Source organism: Calliphora vicina, chromosome 3 (assembly GCF_958450345.1).
Source record: "Calliphora vicina chromosome 3, idCalVici1.1, whole genome shotgun sequence".
NCBI lineage: Eukaryota > Metazoa > Arthropoda > Insecta > Diptera > Calliphoridae > Calliphora > Calliphora vicina.
In genome coordinates, this window is record NC_088782.1 from 48,855,534 (window position 1) to 48,872,502 (window position 16,969).

Consider the following 16,969-nt stretch of genomic DNA (forward strand, 5'->3'; position numbering starts at 1 on the left):
ATATCTTCTTTAAAACGGTTCTACTAGAACTAATTATTAGAAATACCTAAATTCTCATGAATTATGTTTTTTTGTTTGTTGGAAATTGTTACACTTGGAACTGGTTTTAGAAGCAGTTCAGTAGTGCCATTAAAAAGATTTGATGTACATTTTTTCCTTGAACAAAGTTTTTATATTGTAGAGTTCGACCGAATATTTGGTTTCAGATTAGGCCACAAATCGGCATGCCTTATTCGTTTAACATTTCACCCGAACTTTTTAAAATGAAAATCATAGGTTATGAAATTTTAAGAAGAAACATGTTTTGAATATAACAAACAGAACACTAAAACTTATATTTTATTGTAAAATGTCTAAGCAACCAGTAAAAACTGTCCCCTCAAAGAAACTTATCAGGTTTTTGATCTATAGAATTAGTATAGAATCAATGTTCAACTAGTTCTAATAATCTAGTTCATAAAAAATTCCACAGAATGATCTCAAACTACAGGTCGCAATTTCAAAGATAAGGAGTGAAATCGAAAAAATCTTAACTTACATAAATGTTAATAAAAAAGAATCTATACTTTTGATTTATATTTATTTTTACAGTTCTAATCAATAGTGATGAATTTATGAAACTTTTCCGGAAACCCTCCATTAAGAATTTTATAAAGCTTTCTGTCACTTTGTTCGAACATCTCCGCTTAAGATCTACCACACTTATGGACACCTTTTCTGTGCTCTTCAATTCTCTTTTAACAAGAGCCCAATATCTTTCCACTGGCCTTAGCTCCAGGCAGTTTGGAGGATTTGCCTCTCTTGGTACAAATACCACTCAAGTCCTTGCTTATCATAGCGATAGGATACCAAATCAGGCCAAAAAGTAAGTGGACACATTAAGAAGTCTTATGAATGGAAGCTGCATCTTTTGCCGCAACTGTATATTGCTTGCCATACCAAGAACTTTTTGGGAACATTTTCTGATTTTGGGTCCTAAACTTTTCTACAACATTCCCTCGAGCCTCAGCAACATAAAAATATTGACCCGGAAACTGGGAAAAATTTTCCAAATTTCGTCATCCAATTTGCAGCAGGTATATTTAGGTATAGGGTTCCTAATTTCCAGGATTTTTTTCTTTCCCAGGAGGAAATTAAAAAATCGTTTCATTCCCGGGAATTTTTTAATACTAAATTAAAGCAAAATCCAGACAATTTTTTCGAATAAATTGATTTATAATTTTTCCAGAGTTTTAAAGGAAGTATAAAATAACTATATTTGTCTGTACAATGTTAGTCTATCCTTTATAAGGGTTTCTCATTTAATAGTGGCATTTGATCGGTATTGTCATAGTCGTAGTTTTAATCAGTATAAAATCAATAAATTCTTTGTTTAATTAAAAAACTTACGAATTTCGACTATGTTAAATCTATAACACAAATCTGATTTTAAATAAACAAATTTGAACCACTATTATTGTTATTATTTTCTTTAAATATGAATAATAATTCCTTCAAGAGCATAAACTTTAAATTTGATTCATTCTTAATAACAGAATTTTTCTGCTGTGGCTTGAGTTGGGTGAAAAAATTCGGATTTTTCAACCGTAATACTTATTTGCCAACTGACTACCTGTTGCTAGAACCGAAAAAATCTATGGACATTAGGCCGGATCGAATTGTATGGATGATAAAAAATCGTTTATCAGAAACGAAATCTACGGAAAATTCTAAGAAAGTTTCCTCAAGGAACCATAGGTGTAAAATCCAATCCTATCTTGCGCATTTCGTCTTTTATCCAATACGATTTTTCGTGAAAAAAATCGACCCACCCTAATGTGATCTGGCCTAATGAGGCCAGATCACATTCCTATATCTGACGTTAATTGTTATTTGAATCAGACGTCCATTTTTTGATACAGTGTTATAAAAGTGAAAGAAAAAAATATGCAGGGGTTCTCATGTAGCAATTCTGTTTTTCACGATCACTTCGTGTTAGTGAAATAAAGAAAAAAATGCTGGATATGTGTTTTTAAAAAAAAGAAAAAATCGAAAAATGTGTTATCCCAACACTTAGCATAACTCATTAATTTTTTAATTGATTTTTATTTACTTGCGTGTTTTGGAATGATTTTTCACTAAAATAAGAAAACCATATTTTACTGCCTCATGATCAACTTTGAGCGTGAAGAAAACTAAAATTTTTGGAAAAAAGTAAGTTTTTTCAAACTTACACGGCCATTTTTTAACTTATTTTTAAAAAGTAAAGGTACCATTTTAAAATCAAATTCAAATTCACTACATTTGCTATTAAAACAATTACTAAACGAAGTGATCGAGAAAAACTATCAGTATTTCCGGACCCGATGGACTCCAATAAAAGAGAATTGCTGTATGAGAAACCCTAACCCCATAGTGTTATTGGACTTGAATCATCTAGATTACTTGATAATCTGACGAGTGATATTTGATAGACGTATAAAAAGTACTATTTAAGGTATTTATAGACGGCAATAGTGAGTATTAACACTTTTAAAATTTAAAATATTATTGAAATCACTCGGTATGTCAAGAAATCGTTTCGAAAAAACATTTCTTGTTTACACGATAGTATTACAAATATTTTATTTCTTGATATTTTTCTGCAAACTTTATTTTTATTTGCCTTATTTGTATTTATATGAAAATAAAAAGTTTTTGAATTGTTATAAACAAATTTTGAATCCCGACCGTAAATCAAAAAAATCATTCGTATTTTTTGAAAATCTAATACAAATTTTGTTTAGACCATGATACAATAATTGTTTAAGGTGTCACTAGGGAGAGTTTTCAATATTTAGGCCCTATAACGTCAATCTTTGATTTTGATTTTTTTCATATTTTTTTATATTTTCTTTTGTTTGACGTTACAAGAATTGTATAATGGAGAATTTATTTTCTACTGAGTGTACCTTATATTGTTGTATCATGGTTTAGACGATGAAATTGTATTATGATACTTGAGTTTTTGACAAATATTAATACTCAGTATTGCCGTTTATAAATACCTTTAATGTTCGAAAATAGTTTAACATTTTTTTATATTTTTGGACTTGTAATCCATTGCAATTTATATTTACTAAGCTTTTAGACGTCTTTTTGACTTAAATTGTTTTCTTTAATTTTTTATTCTTTTTCTTTTTATACTTTACAGGCTTCCTTACAACTTCCTACATATTTTTTTTAGAGAATTCTGCGGTAGATTTGAGATTTTGAATCTGTTTATATATGGTAGATTTAAAACTCCTGAAATGACATTTCTATATAAGTTCGTAAATTTTTGACTCACTATGGCATACTTTTGATTTTAATTTGACATCTATGCAAACAATAGTCTGAAAGCTTAATACTTCTTTTGATATTTCGGACATTGTATTAAATGTGCCAGTAGTTCAGAAGTTTGATAATTATTAGTAAATATTATTTTTGACAATGGATTGTAGTTACGATCACTGACATATTATTATATTCGAATATTATATCTCTGTCTTTACAATATTTTAAGCCCATATGATTAAATATATCCTCATTATATATTATGTTAAGTAATTAATTACGTTTAATTCAGATTTCATTTAAACAAATTTAATATATTTTTAAAAAAAATCCCCACAAAAACATGCAAACGATTTAAAAAACGTTTAGAGAATATTAGCAAAATACTAATTTATATGTTGGTATGTAATTATTTCCCCATTTATGTAATAAATTCGAAACATTTCCATTTCAATGGTAACAAAGTTTAAACTCATAATCATCATAATCCATACATTTATGGAAAAATGTTTTTTTCATTTACGGACAAGCCAAGAAAAAAAAAACAAAAGTATAAAATGCATAAAATTAAAACAACAAAAAGCGCATGCGCAACATAAATAAATAAATTATTTATATTTTTTTTAGGAAAAAAAAAATCAAGAAAATAATAAAACAAAATGCATTCCAAAAGTTAATTATGAAATAAACAACAATAACAAATAAGTAAAATGAAATAAAATAAAAACGAGAAGAAATGTAATGTAATGAAATGAAAATGTAATAATGTAAAATATTACCACAATTTTCAGACGTAACAATCGTACGTATGGATTTGTATTCATAACAAATGTAAGTATGTAATTTTGAAATTAACGCGTTTTAATAAAAATTGTAGGCCAATAAAAAAAATGTTTAAAATTTTCCTAGTTTTAAAGTTTTTTTCTTAATTCATTCATTTTTAATAATAGATGAAGTTAAAAATTATGTTATTTTCATTTAATTATAATTTTTTTATTATTATTATAATTATTATTATTATTAGTAGTATTGTTATTTAAAAAAATATATTAACGAAATTAAGAGTATAACAAATTTGCAAAACAAACAAACAACAACGACAACAACAAAAATTGCATTCAATGAGCAAAAACTTAAAATAAAAACACATTGCGTCCATGAAAAGAAATTAAATAAATTTCAAATTTTTAAACGTAAAATTTATTAAGATTTTAGTATTTAGAAAATTAAAAAAAATTGGATTTTTATTTAATTAGTTTAAAATAAACTTACCGATTTCATCATCTGGAGGTGGATTATTTGGTGTTTTAGGTTCATCCGTATTAACAGCTGGAGAAGGTGATAAACGACGCGGTACTGGAAAATAAAAAAGAATTGAAATTAATTATAACTAATAATGCAAAGGATGTTAAAATAAAACTTCAACTAAAATTAATTTTTAATAATTTTTTAAAAATAAGTTAAAACTTGTTCTTAGATAGAATCGGTTTCGACCTGAATACATTTCGAAAAAAAAAAACTGAAAATTATGCTATAAGTGGGTTTTTTCTCCTAGATATTTGTACATTAAAGAGAAACCTTACATTTTTTAAGTTTTATTAAACAAAATTTTCAAGTTTTGAAAATACTAAAATTAAGTTACATCTCACAGAATCTATGCATCTAAAAAAACAACAACAACAGCATTAGAAAATTTCTTGATATACACATAGCCTCAGAAGTGAGTATACACCTGTGAATTTTTTGATTTTTTTAAGATCATAAAATCATTATATTCCGACTTAAATATTTTTTTTTCAGAACCGAATCTATTATTCAACTCAATCTCCAACAAACCGAAACTTTTAAATTTGAATCGATAGATAGATTTTAGGATTTTCATTATCTTAAAAAAAATCAAATAATTTTTGGTGTTTACTCACTTTTGAGGCTCTCTGTATGTTCAATTTCTCATTTACACATTTTTTTTATTAAATTGGAAGATGAAATTTAAAAAAAAAGATTTTTGATTATTTTTAAGTATTTAAAAAAATAATTCAGATTTTGTTATAAGTAATTGAAACCACATTAATTGAATTTAAGCTTAATTCAATAAAATCTTGATTCGGAATTATAAAATTTCAGCAAACTTTCTAATGGTCCCATTTGTGTTAATTCAATTCAAATACAAATTGACTGAAAAGTGTTAAATAAAATCTAATTCCAATTTATTGAAAACATCTTATATTAATTAAAATTTAATCCAAATTGAATAAAAATATTGTTTTTTCATTCAGTTTGTAATAGGAGTCTATTTGTAAGGAATTAATTCTTTTAATAGTAAATTCAGTTCTTTTAATAGTTTAGATCTATTTTAATTCTAGTTCAGTTCTAATTTAGTTCTAGTTCAGTTCTAATTCAGTTCTAGTTCAGTTCTAGTTCAGTTCTAGTTCAGTTCTAGTTCAGTTCTAGTTCAGTTCTAGTTCAGTTCTAGTTCAGTTCTAGTTCAGTTCTAGTTCAGTTCTAGTTCAGTTCTAGTTCAGTTCTAGTTCAGTTCTAGTTCAGTTCTAGTTCAGTTCTAGTTCAGTTCTAGTTCAGTTTTAGTTCAGTTCTAGTTCAGTTCTAGTTCAGTTCTAGTTCAGTTCTAGTTCAGTTCTAGTTCAGTTCTAGTTCAGTTCTAGTTCAGTTCTAGTTCAGTTCTAGTTCAGTTCTAGTTCAGTTCTAGTTCAGTTCTAGTTCAGTTCTAGTTCAGTTCTAGTTCAGTTCTAGTTCAGTTCTAGTTCAGTTCTAGTTCAGTTCTAGTTCAGTTCTAGTTCAGTTCTAGTTCAGTTCTAGTTCAGTTCTAGTTCAGTTCTAGTTCAGTTCTAGTTCAGTTCTAGTTCAGTTCTAGTTCAGTTCTAGTTCAGTTCTAGTTCAGTTCTAGTTCAGTTCTAGTTCAGTTCTAGTTCAGTTCTAGTTCAGTTCTAGTTCAGTTCTAGTTCAGTTCTAGTTCAGTTCTAGTTCAGTTCTAGTTCAGTTCTAGTTCAGTTCTAGTTCAGTTCTAGTTCAGTTCTAGTTCAGTTCTAGTTCAGTTCTAGTTCAGTTCTAGTTCAGTTCTAGTTCAGTTCTAGTTCAGTTCTAGTTCAGTTCAGTTCTAGTTCAGTTCTAGTTCAGTTCTAGTTCAGTTCTAGTTCAGTTCTAGTTCAGTTCTAGTTCAGTTCTAGTTCAGTTCTAGTTCAGTTCTAGTTCAGTTCTAGTTCAGTTCTAGTTCAGTTCTAGTTCAGTTCTAGTTCAGTTCTAGTTCAGTTCTAGTTCAGTTCTAGTTCAGTTCTAGTTCAGTTCTAGTTCAGTTCTAGTTCAGTTCTAGTTCAGTTCTAGTTCAGTTCTAGTTCAGTTCTAGTTCAGTTCTAGTTCAGTTCTAGTTCAGTTCTAGTTCAGTTCTAGTTCAGTTCTAGTTCAGTTCTAGTTCAGTTCTAGTTCAGTTCTAGTTCAGTTCTAGTTCAGTTCTAGTTCAGTTCTAGTTCAGTTCTAGTTCAGTTCTAGTTCAGTTCTAGTTCAGTTCTAGTTCAGTTCTAGTTCAGTTCTAGTTCAGTTCTAGTTCAGTTCTAGTTCAGTTCTAGTTCAGTTCTAGTTCAGTTCTAGTTCAGTTCTAGTTCAGTTCTAGTTCAGTTCTAGTTCAGTTCTAGTTCAGTTCTAGTTCAGTTCTAGTTCAGTTCTAGTTCAGTTCTAGTTCAGTTCTAGTTCAGTTCTAGTTCAGTTCTAGTTCAGTTCTAGTTCAGTTCTAGTTCAGTTCTAGTTCAGTTCTAGTTCAGTTCTAGTTCAGTTCTAGTTCAGTTCTAGTTCAGTTCTAGTTCAGTTCTAGTTCAGTTCTAGTTCAGTTCTAGTTCAGTTCTAGTTCAGTTCTAGTTCAGTTCTAGTTCAGTTCTAGTTCAGTTCTAGTTCAGTTCTAGTTCAGTTCTAGTTCAGTTCTAGTTCAGTTCTAGTTCAGTTCTAGTTCAGTTCCAGTTCAGATCTATTTTAATTCTAGTTCAGTTCTAGTTCCGCTCTTGTTCCGTTCTAGTTCAGTTCTAGTTCAGTTTTAACACAGATTTTTATGAAGGTCTTCATCCAATTTAATCTTGTGCCATTTTATTTGATCAATGTTGTATTAGGGGATTATCTTTCGAAGTATGCAAAAAACTAAATTTAAAAAAAAAACGAGTTAGGGCCTATCTATATTAAAGTAACGATATGTAAGTGTCCTAGGAGTAAAAATAGTATTTATAAGAGACGTTTCGTAGTATTCAATCTAATCTTCGGTATTTAGTACCGGGACAAATAGCCAATACTGAGAACTGAGTACCCAAATACTCATTACTTTCACAGCTCTAGGGATGAGTAAAATAGCAAGTTGTTAATAAGAAGTATAATGAAAAGTTCAAAATGTCTACACCTTGATTTAATAAGGGATAGTCAAATGACAATAGACCCACTGATATGTGATTTGTAACAAGTAAAATTGCTTGTCACTAAAGTGAAATGAAAACAACAATTTAAAACAGATTTCTCTCCTTATAACAAAATGAATTCTAAGAGGCAATTTATTACTTCTTTTGTGTAAAATAAACGAATAATTCCAAAAGAAAATTATAAAAAATTTTAAAAAGAGACAATTGACTCTACGATAGATAACCTGTGATGTGTAAATTAACTAATTGATTTCTAATTGGATTACAAATAACATTAATAACTGTCAAATGACCCAAACTATATTGAAGTTAGTCATGAAAAAAAAGTAAGATACAAAAAGTGTGGAGAAAAAAAATTCGGGTAAAAAATTGGCCGATTTTAAATAGCAACCGAACCAGCTTGTGGCCGATATATTGATGTAAGTCGTATTTAGGCTATCATGGAATTTGGGGCAAAGATAGAATAGTTGGGTAGGTAGAGACATTCGAGGAGTGCTTGAAACCTATAACTCTTCCACTCTTGCAATGTGGAAACTACAATCGGAATGGCAAACTTATATATAACCTTACATCTCATGGTGAGGTAAAGGAATGAGGGAGAAAAATGTTGGATTCATTCTAATTATTTTATTTATATGATTTCACATCTATGCGTGTTATTTATTTTTATTATAAAAGTTTTACCGCAAAACATTAGTTGACTATGTGTATCCTAAATATGTTCAAGTTATTTGTGGCTTTCTAAAATCATATTATTCTTAGGATTATTAAATAATTTTTATTTTAGAATCACAACCACAGAATATAAAAAACAAGTAAGAAAGCTATATTCGGCTGTGCCGAATCTTATATACCCTTCAACAAATTATACTTCAAATTACAAATTGTAAATATTTTTAGGTAAACAAAATTAAATTTTTTTTTTCAAATTTGTTTTTTAATTTTTTGTAAATTTTTTTTTCGAATTGTTATTTTTAAATTATTTAAATAACATTTTTTTTTTTTAAATTTAAAAATTTATTTTTTTTTAATTTAAAAAAAAATTTTTGATTTCTCAATTTTTTTTTGGTAAAAAAAAAATACGGTTTTTTTCCTGATTTTCACCCATTGTAGGTCCAACTTACTATGGTCTTATATACGTCGTTGCAAAGGTCTTTGAAATATCTATGTTTAGATATCCATATCGTCTATATTAATAATTTAGTAATCCAGATATAGGTCCAAAAATAGGTCAATCGAGGTTGTCCTGGTTTTTTCCTCATATCTCAGCCATTTGTGGACCGATTTTTCCGATTTTAAATATGAAACTTCTCGATAGCATGTCTGACAGAACTATTGAAGATTTGGATCCCGAAGATCCAAATTGATTTCAACAGACAGCCAGACTGTCAGACAGACGGACATGGCTTAATCGACTCTGCTATCTATAAGATCCAGAATATATATACTTTATAGGGTCGGAAAATTATATTGTGGAAATTGCAAACGGAATGACAAACTTATATATACCCTTCTCACGAAGGTACAGTGGTTTTGAAAATATGACTACATTCAAAGAGATTTTAGTCATGTAACAAAATATATTTGGTATATACAAAAGTCATTTCTTTAAAAATATGATGTAGTTCCAATTAAGGAGTGAGATCGAAAAATTCTTAACATACATATATGTTTATAAAAAAGAAACCACTAAACTTACAGCTTTAATTTTTTTTTTATTTGATTGAAATTATTATTACAATTTACAAAAAAAATTATTTTTATAGTTTTAATCACTAGTGATGAAATTTTGAACCTTTTTCGGAAACCCTTCCATTAACGTTTTTATAGTGCTTTCTGTCACTTTGCTCGAACATGTAGTCCATCTCCGTTTAAAATCTACCACACTTTTGGACACCTTTTTTGTACTCTTCAATTCTCTTTTAACAAGAGCCCAATATCTCTCCACTGGCCTTAGCTCCGGGCAGTTTGGAGGATTTGCCTCTCTTGGTACAAATACCACATTATTGTTCTTGTACCACTCAAGGGCTTGTTTGCCATAGTGACAGGATGCCAAGTCAGGCCAAAAATAAGTGGACACATTATGAAGTCTTATGAATGGAAGCAGCCTTTTTTGTAAACATTCCTTGATGTAAATTTCGGTATTTATAGAGCCCGTTGTAACAAATGAGTGGCTTCTTTTGCCGCAACTGCATATTGCTTGCCATACCAAGAACTTTCTGGGAAATTTTGTCTGCTTTTGGGTCCTAAACTTTTCTTCAACATTCCCTCGAGCATCAGCAACATAAAATTTTTGACCTGGAAGTTGCGAAAAATCTGCCAGAACATACGTTTCGTCATCCATTATGCAGCAAGAATATTTTTTTATAAAACTTGACTTCAATTTCCGTGCTCTGTTTTTGGCCTCTAAATTTTTAGTAGCGTTCCTGTCAGGAACTTTTTGAGCCTTGTATGTTTTTAAACCTGCATTAGCTTTAACTTTTCGTACCAAATAGTCCGAGCACTGAGCTAACCGGGCTGCTTTCCTACCGGATGTGTTGGGAGCTCTTTTGAAAATGCGTTCTATTTTTTTGGCTTTAGAAACATCATGTGTACCATTCCTTCTACCTGAACCAGGTTTTCTATCAACTGACAAGTTCTCCCGGTACTGTTTAATAACATTGGAAACAGTTTGACGGCAGACCTTTGTATGCTTGGCCAACTTTTTGTAAGACCAAGTTGGGTTTTGTTGAAAATATTTAATAATTTTAGTTCGCACTTTTTTCTGGTCACTCATTTTAATCAGATTAACAAAAAAATTAATATAATTGACATTACACATAATAACTGACATGTTTTTCAAAGGTAACTTGATCAAAAAAAAATTCAAATAATACCTGGGTTAAAAAATGTAATGAAAAACGTGTGTTAAGAATTTTTCGATCTCACTCCTTAGTTTATATTTAGTTCGAGATTAGTTTCAGTTTTCATATTGTATCGGTATTAAATGGAATACAAAATAATCTATTTAGGCCTTAAATAAGGGCTTGAAGTCAAAAAGAGACAGCTAAGTATTCAAAATAATATTCACTATTTTTAAATGTGTTTTCATATCACCCTGTATTCCAAATTGTTTTAAATTATACCTTTTATTTAAATTGAGAAATATGCAAGAGTTTTATTGTTAAATGAAATTATAGACCAACAAAAACAAGCGCAAAGAAAAAGTTTAGATTAGATTACAAAATATAGAGGAGGGGATTTAAAAACAATGTGTTCGTTCCCTTATCTATTGAAAATATATTTTAGGGCAACAAATGTGGCTGAAATTAAAAATAAATTATATCGTTTGTAAATTGAATATTTTTGTTACAAGGTTAAACAGAAAATGAATGGACGTGTTACAAATTTATTCAAAATTATGACATTTTGTTTATGTGGTTAATAATTTTATAAAATAAAAAAAACAATAATTCTGAGTAATTTCTTCAGATTTCTTTTTTAAGTAAAATTAACCGTAAACATCTTTTCTATTTAAAATTTCTACAGTTTATTATGGTCTTTGTTATAGAAGATTTAAAGTTAAAGCAAATTACCACATCCATAAAGATTTATATTCAGATACAAAACATGTATGTACTCGTAGTTATATCTTAATGTTTATTTAGTAGTTAATTGTCATTCACAATTATTTTTATTATTATTTTATTTTGTTTTTGTTTTAACCAAATAATTACAAGTTGCTTATGTGAAGGGTGACATATATTTTTCAGGTTATTAACTCATAAACAAAACAAACTCGTCAACATGACAATTTCATAAAATTTACTTCTTACTTTTCTTGGTTTAACTACGTTTTGTATCTTTTTTAGTGGCTGTCATTAATTGTTTTTTAACAAAAACATTAAAAACAGCAAAATTATGTTAGAAAAATAAACAAATTTATGCTTGGTTGAATTTGTTGCAAGAACATTTCTTGAGCTTTTTTTTTGTTGTCATTTAGGGCTCATTTGTGCATCATGGTATTTGCACAATGTGATTAGGCGAGCGTTTGTTTGATTTTTGCAGCCGTTGCGCGAGAGTATCTGTCATTTATTGTAATTGCTGTGAAATTTGCAATGTAAAATACATAGATTTAGATTCGAAATCAATGTTGTTATATATAGAACACAGGGTGTAAAAAGGGGGATAGTTTAAAGAATTTATTGTTAAATAAGATATAAATTTCTATGACGTCATGGCAAATAACAAAGAATGGAATTAAATCCGTTTTAGTTTTGGAGATAGAGATGTTAAATATGAACTGGTTGATTTCTAACACTTTCAGATGCCTCTAAATTAGTAGGGAAACAAATACTTCGTAACTCCCCTAGAATTGTTCTTTTAGATTTAACAACCTTTTCTGCAAAATATTACCTTGATCGGGCATCGTTAAAACATGCCGCATCGGCATTGAAATTTGGAAATGCCATTTGCGTTTCAGAATTTTATATGCCCTTAAGTCAAGGTTGTTTTAATTTAAATATTGAAAACAATTTTTGGAAAAAAACATTTTGTTAATACAACAAGTAAGAGAGCTATATTCGGCTGTGCCGAATCTTATACTTCAAAATAAAAATTTTAAATATTTTTAGGTAAACAAAATTAATTTAATTTTTTTTTTAATTTTTTGGAATTGTTTTTTTAAATTTAAAATTTTTTTTTTGTTTTTTAAATTTTTTTTTAAAAATATTTAGTTAAAAAATATTTTTCCGATTTTGAACCGTTGTAGGTCCAACTTACTATGGTCTTATATACGTCGTTGCAAAGGTCTTTGAAATATCTATCATTAGATATCCATATTGTCTATATTAATGACTTAGTAATCCATATATATATGTCAAAAATAGGTCAAGTTTGTCCTGGTTTTTTCCTTATATCTCAGCCATTTTTGGACCGATTTTCTCGATACGGAAGAATTCCGGAGATATTGATGTATGAATCGTTTATGTAAGTTATTTGGGGCTTCGGAAAGTTGATTTCAACAGACGGGCAGACAGACGGACATGGCTTAATCGACTCCGCTATCTATAAGGATCCAGAATATATATACTTTATAGGGTCGGAAATGAAAAATGTAGAAATTACAAACGGAATGACAAACATACCCTTCTCAGGAAGGTGAAGGATATAATAATTTTTGCACTGAATCATTACTTGCGATGAAAAATGGATTCATACGATAACCCGAAGCGTAAGAGATCGTATGTGAAGCCCGGAGGTAATTCTCTGTATTTAGTGAGATCAAAAGTGTCCTATCTATTATGAGCTGCTGAAATCTGGCCAGACCTTCACAGGGAACCTGTACCGAACAAAAGTTCTTTTGGCCCGGAATCCATATGTTGCCAGAATGATGGGAAAAGATCATAGCTAACAAAGGCCAATACTTTGAATAAATTTATATTGTACAAATGTAAGCTAAATATTTAAAAATAAATCCTGCAATTTTAAGTCATAAACCCATTAGCAATGTTAATTTTCCAGTTTTTAATAAACATTTTTCGGTTATTGTCACACAGAGAAAACTAATTTATTACAAATCAAATTTTTCTGTTGTGGCGGTTATTTTAATCGTAATTATTTTGCGTCCACTGATTGTCTGTTGCTAGAATCGAATAAATCTATGGATATAACCGAATCGTTCGATTGTTAACAAATCTCTTTGAATTTGAAAGTGATAGAAATTCCCGAAATTTCGCCGAATTTCCAATTTAGAAGCCTATTAACAACATTTTTAAAGAGATTTTGGCAAAGATTCGATAAATTTATTTATTTGTGTTTCAATTCGATGAATTTTTGCTGACGAATTCGTCATGTTGTATAGTTCGTTCCAGTATTGTTTATACCACAATTTAACCGATAGGAAAACGGAGGACAAACGTTTTTTTATACAAAAAACATTTTAAAGAACAAATATTAATTTGAACATCTGAGTAATCAATAGTAAAGAGCGAATAAATAAATTAATATATCAGTTTCAATACAGTTTAAATTAGATCGACTCAGTTTTAATTTTAAAAATCTCTTTAAAACTTAAACAACAACTTACCTCTTTTCGGTGATGTACGTTCCTCCCGATTCAAGGCCGCGCCATTACTCGTCTTCTCTTGCATTTGCTGGAACATATTTGCTCTGGCTCTCACACTATTCGTACGCACCACGCCGCCCGACGAAGTCGACGATTCCGAGGAGTCTTTGTTTAAGGGTGTTTTAGGCTCTTGATTTTCAGCCATATCAACATCTTGCTCAAGACTAGACATTTCGAATATACGTTCACTATTACTGTTACACGATAAACCCGAATCGCCGGTAAACGATAAAGTTAAATTGGCGGTGTCTTGCGAACAAAGCAGACTAGAACGGGCTGGCGATTTACGCGGTAAAGGAACTGGTATGCCCGCCTTAAATGAAGAGGACGATTGGGGGGGCGAATTAATTGAACTTGAGAGCGGTTGGGTAAATGAACGCGTTAAAGTAAATGCTGACGGAGGAGCGTTGGGCGACTGGTTGCCGTGTGAGGATAAGTGAGCAAAACCAAGACCTTCTAACGATTGAGCCGGTTTGAAAGCAGAACCACTAGGCAAAGTGTCGTTGACAGAAGACACGTTGTTTTTAAAGCTACAAAGAGTAATAATTCTGTTTTAAAATTTTTTTAATTTTTTTATTAATGGGTTTAACAACTTTGTTTAAACGGTTATAATTTTTTTTATTTCTGTTGGCTCATATAGAATTGAAAAGAGGAGGTCACACAAAATTTTATTTATTTTCACTTAATTTTTGTTTTTATTTAATTTTTATTTTCTTTTTTACTTTGTGTTCTTTCAACACTTGCCAATTTTTTTTTTAATTTTTTTTTGTATTATTTTATGAAATACATTGACACATTTTCAACTCTCTGGAAAATTATTATTATTTTAACACTCTTTTAAGATTTTTGCACAATATTTTTAGATACTTTTTTTGCCACAATGGATTTTTTTTCCTCTATTTATATTTATACATATGTTTAATTTTTGTTAAATTTGAATTTATTTTGCTTGAGATGAAAGCTATTTTTAAATTATTTTGGATTCGAAACAAATTTTAAAAGGCCATAAGAAAATCTTTGTATATTTTTGTTTAAAAGATTTTGTAATTTTCTAACACTTTTTTATAGACTAATTATGCCAACAAATCGTTAAACACATTGTGAGTAAATAAAAAATTTATTTAAAAAATAAACCGCACTTGTTTAGAAGGAACCCGTACGTTTGTCCGTCCGTCCGTCAGTCCATTTGTTCGTTTCTTTATTTGGCTCTTTCTAAACAGCTTTGAAATAGCAATAAATATTAAAACAAATTGATAACTTTAGATTTGTCGACATAAAATAAAACTATGTACATAATTTTATCAACTATTTTCTTATAATATTGTACATAAAGTAAACTTTATTTCCATGTATATTTGTATTTCTTATATAAATTTATCAAATAACAAAAAGCCACCAATAAAGATTCCACACAACAAAAATAGCGTTAAGAAAAATATTAGTTATTTTATAACTATTTTATTTTTATCAAATAAACGATCTTTTTTTACCGTCACTTGTGTTAAAAAATGACGCGATTTATATATTTTTAACGTGAAATTCAAACGAACACCGAAAAAAAGCGTGAAAATTCAAATGACGACCGTTACCAACTGAAAATGCAAAAATTGTTTTTATGTTTACCAACTCAAGAAACAAAATTTAAAAACTTATAGTGAATATTTCGAAATTTGTTTCATTCAAAACTAAAAACACACACACATATTTAGACTCTCACAATGAGATCAGTTAGTAAGTATGTATGATAAAGAGAGAGTAAACTGAAACAAAAAGCTGCGCGCGTTTTTGTTTTCAATTTATATTCAAACTCTTTGTACAGTAAAACACTCTCGAATTAACACAATTTTCAGTTTTTTTTTTTTAGGGAATAAAAGTAATTTTTTTTAATGGATTTACAAATGATCGTTTTATTTTGGTTTTTCTTCATTTATTTTTGTTTTTCTTTTTTTCTTCTATTTCTTTGTTTTGACCAATTTATCTAAAGTATTTTTAAACATCTATTTTGTGTGTGTTTGGTTGGAAAATTACAGAAATGTTTGTATTTAACAATTGGTACAAAGTGGAAGTGAAACAAAAGGAAAACAAATACAAATTGAACAGGAATAAAACCAGAAATAAAAAATTAATGCAAAAAACAACTTCAAAAGAAGGGAAATAGAAGTAGATTTTATTGTGTAGAAGTACATTTAAAGCAGTGAATTTAACATAGCACAGTGGGGCAGAAATATTTTTGGAAATAAATGTGTCATTTCTAACTGACTAATCCGAATGACAAGTAATTTTATATTGTCATAGCAGATATTATTCAAGTTTAAGTTTTGACGCTGGACTCCACAGTCGTCTAAGGAGCGGCGTTGAGGGGTCTCAAATTAGGGCACCTTGGACATGCAAAATTTGTAAATGCCTGTTGATTTTTTGAGATACGTCTAAATATTTTAATATATTTTTTATAAATTTAATTTTAAATAAATTTTTTTTTTTTTCAAAATATCAGACATAATTTATCAACAATTTCATTAAAATTCATTCTTTTCCAAATTCAGCTGTACCGAATCTTATAGAGACTTCACCAAATTATAATTCAAAATACAAATTTTTAATATTTTTAGGTAAACAAAATTATTTTTTTTTGATTTTTTTTTTAATTTTTTTGGTAAAAACAAATTCGGGTTAAAAAATATTTTTTCCGATTTTGACCCATTGTAGGTCCAACTTAATATGGTGCAAAGGCCTTTGAAATATCTATCATTAGATATCCATATTGTCTATATTAAAGACTTAGTAATCCAGATATAGGTCAAAAATCGAGGTTGTCCTGGTTTTTTCCTCATATCTCAGCCATTTGTGGACCGATTTTGCAGATTTTAAATAGCAAACTTCTCGAAAGCATGTCTGACAGAATTATTGAAGATTTTGATCCCGAAGATATCTGGGGTCTTTAGAAAATTGATTTCAACAGGCAGACGGACAAACAGACAGGCGGACATGGCTTAATCGACTCCGCTATCTATAAGGATCCAGAATATATATGGGGGATTTCACGTCAAGTGAACCAACTTTTAAAATCGATATTTTCCAATCGGGATGAAATTTGAATCAAGGTTTGACCTATTGGATCAGACACAATTTTTCAACAAGATCGGTTAAGAACTCTCGGAGTTAG

At 29.2% G+C, this 16,969-nt stretch overlaps 1 protein-coding gene across 1 annotated transcript in view; it reads right to left on the reverse strand.

Annotated features, from left to right (window-relative positions):
- LOC135954476 (supervillin-like) overlaps positions 1–16,969 on the reverse strand; it is a 364,594-nt gene that overhangs the window by 211,764 nt on the left and 135,861 nt on the right. Inside the window, exons 8-9 of the mRNA XM_065504655.1 lie at positions 13,768–14,336; positions 4,567–4,650 (exon numbers count right to left, since the gene is read on the reverse strand). Coding sequence (XP_065360727.1) covers positions 4,567–4,650; positions 13,768–14,336 — 653 coding nt within the window. The remainder of the gene's footprint in view (positions 1–4,566; positions 4,651–13,767; positions 14,337–16,969) is intronic.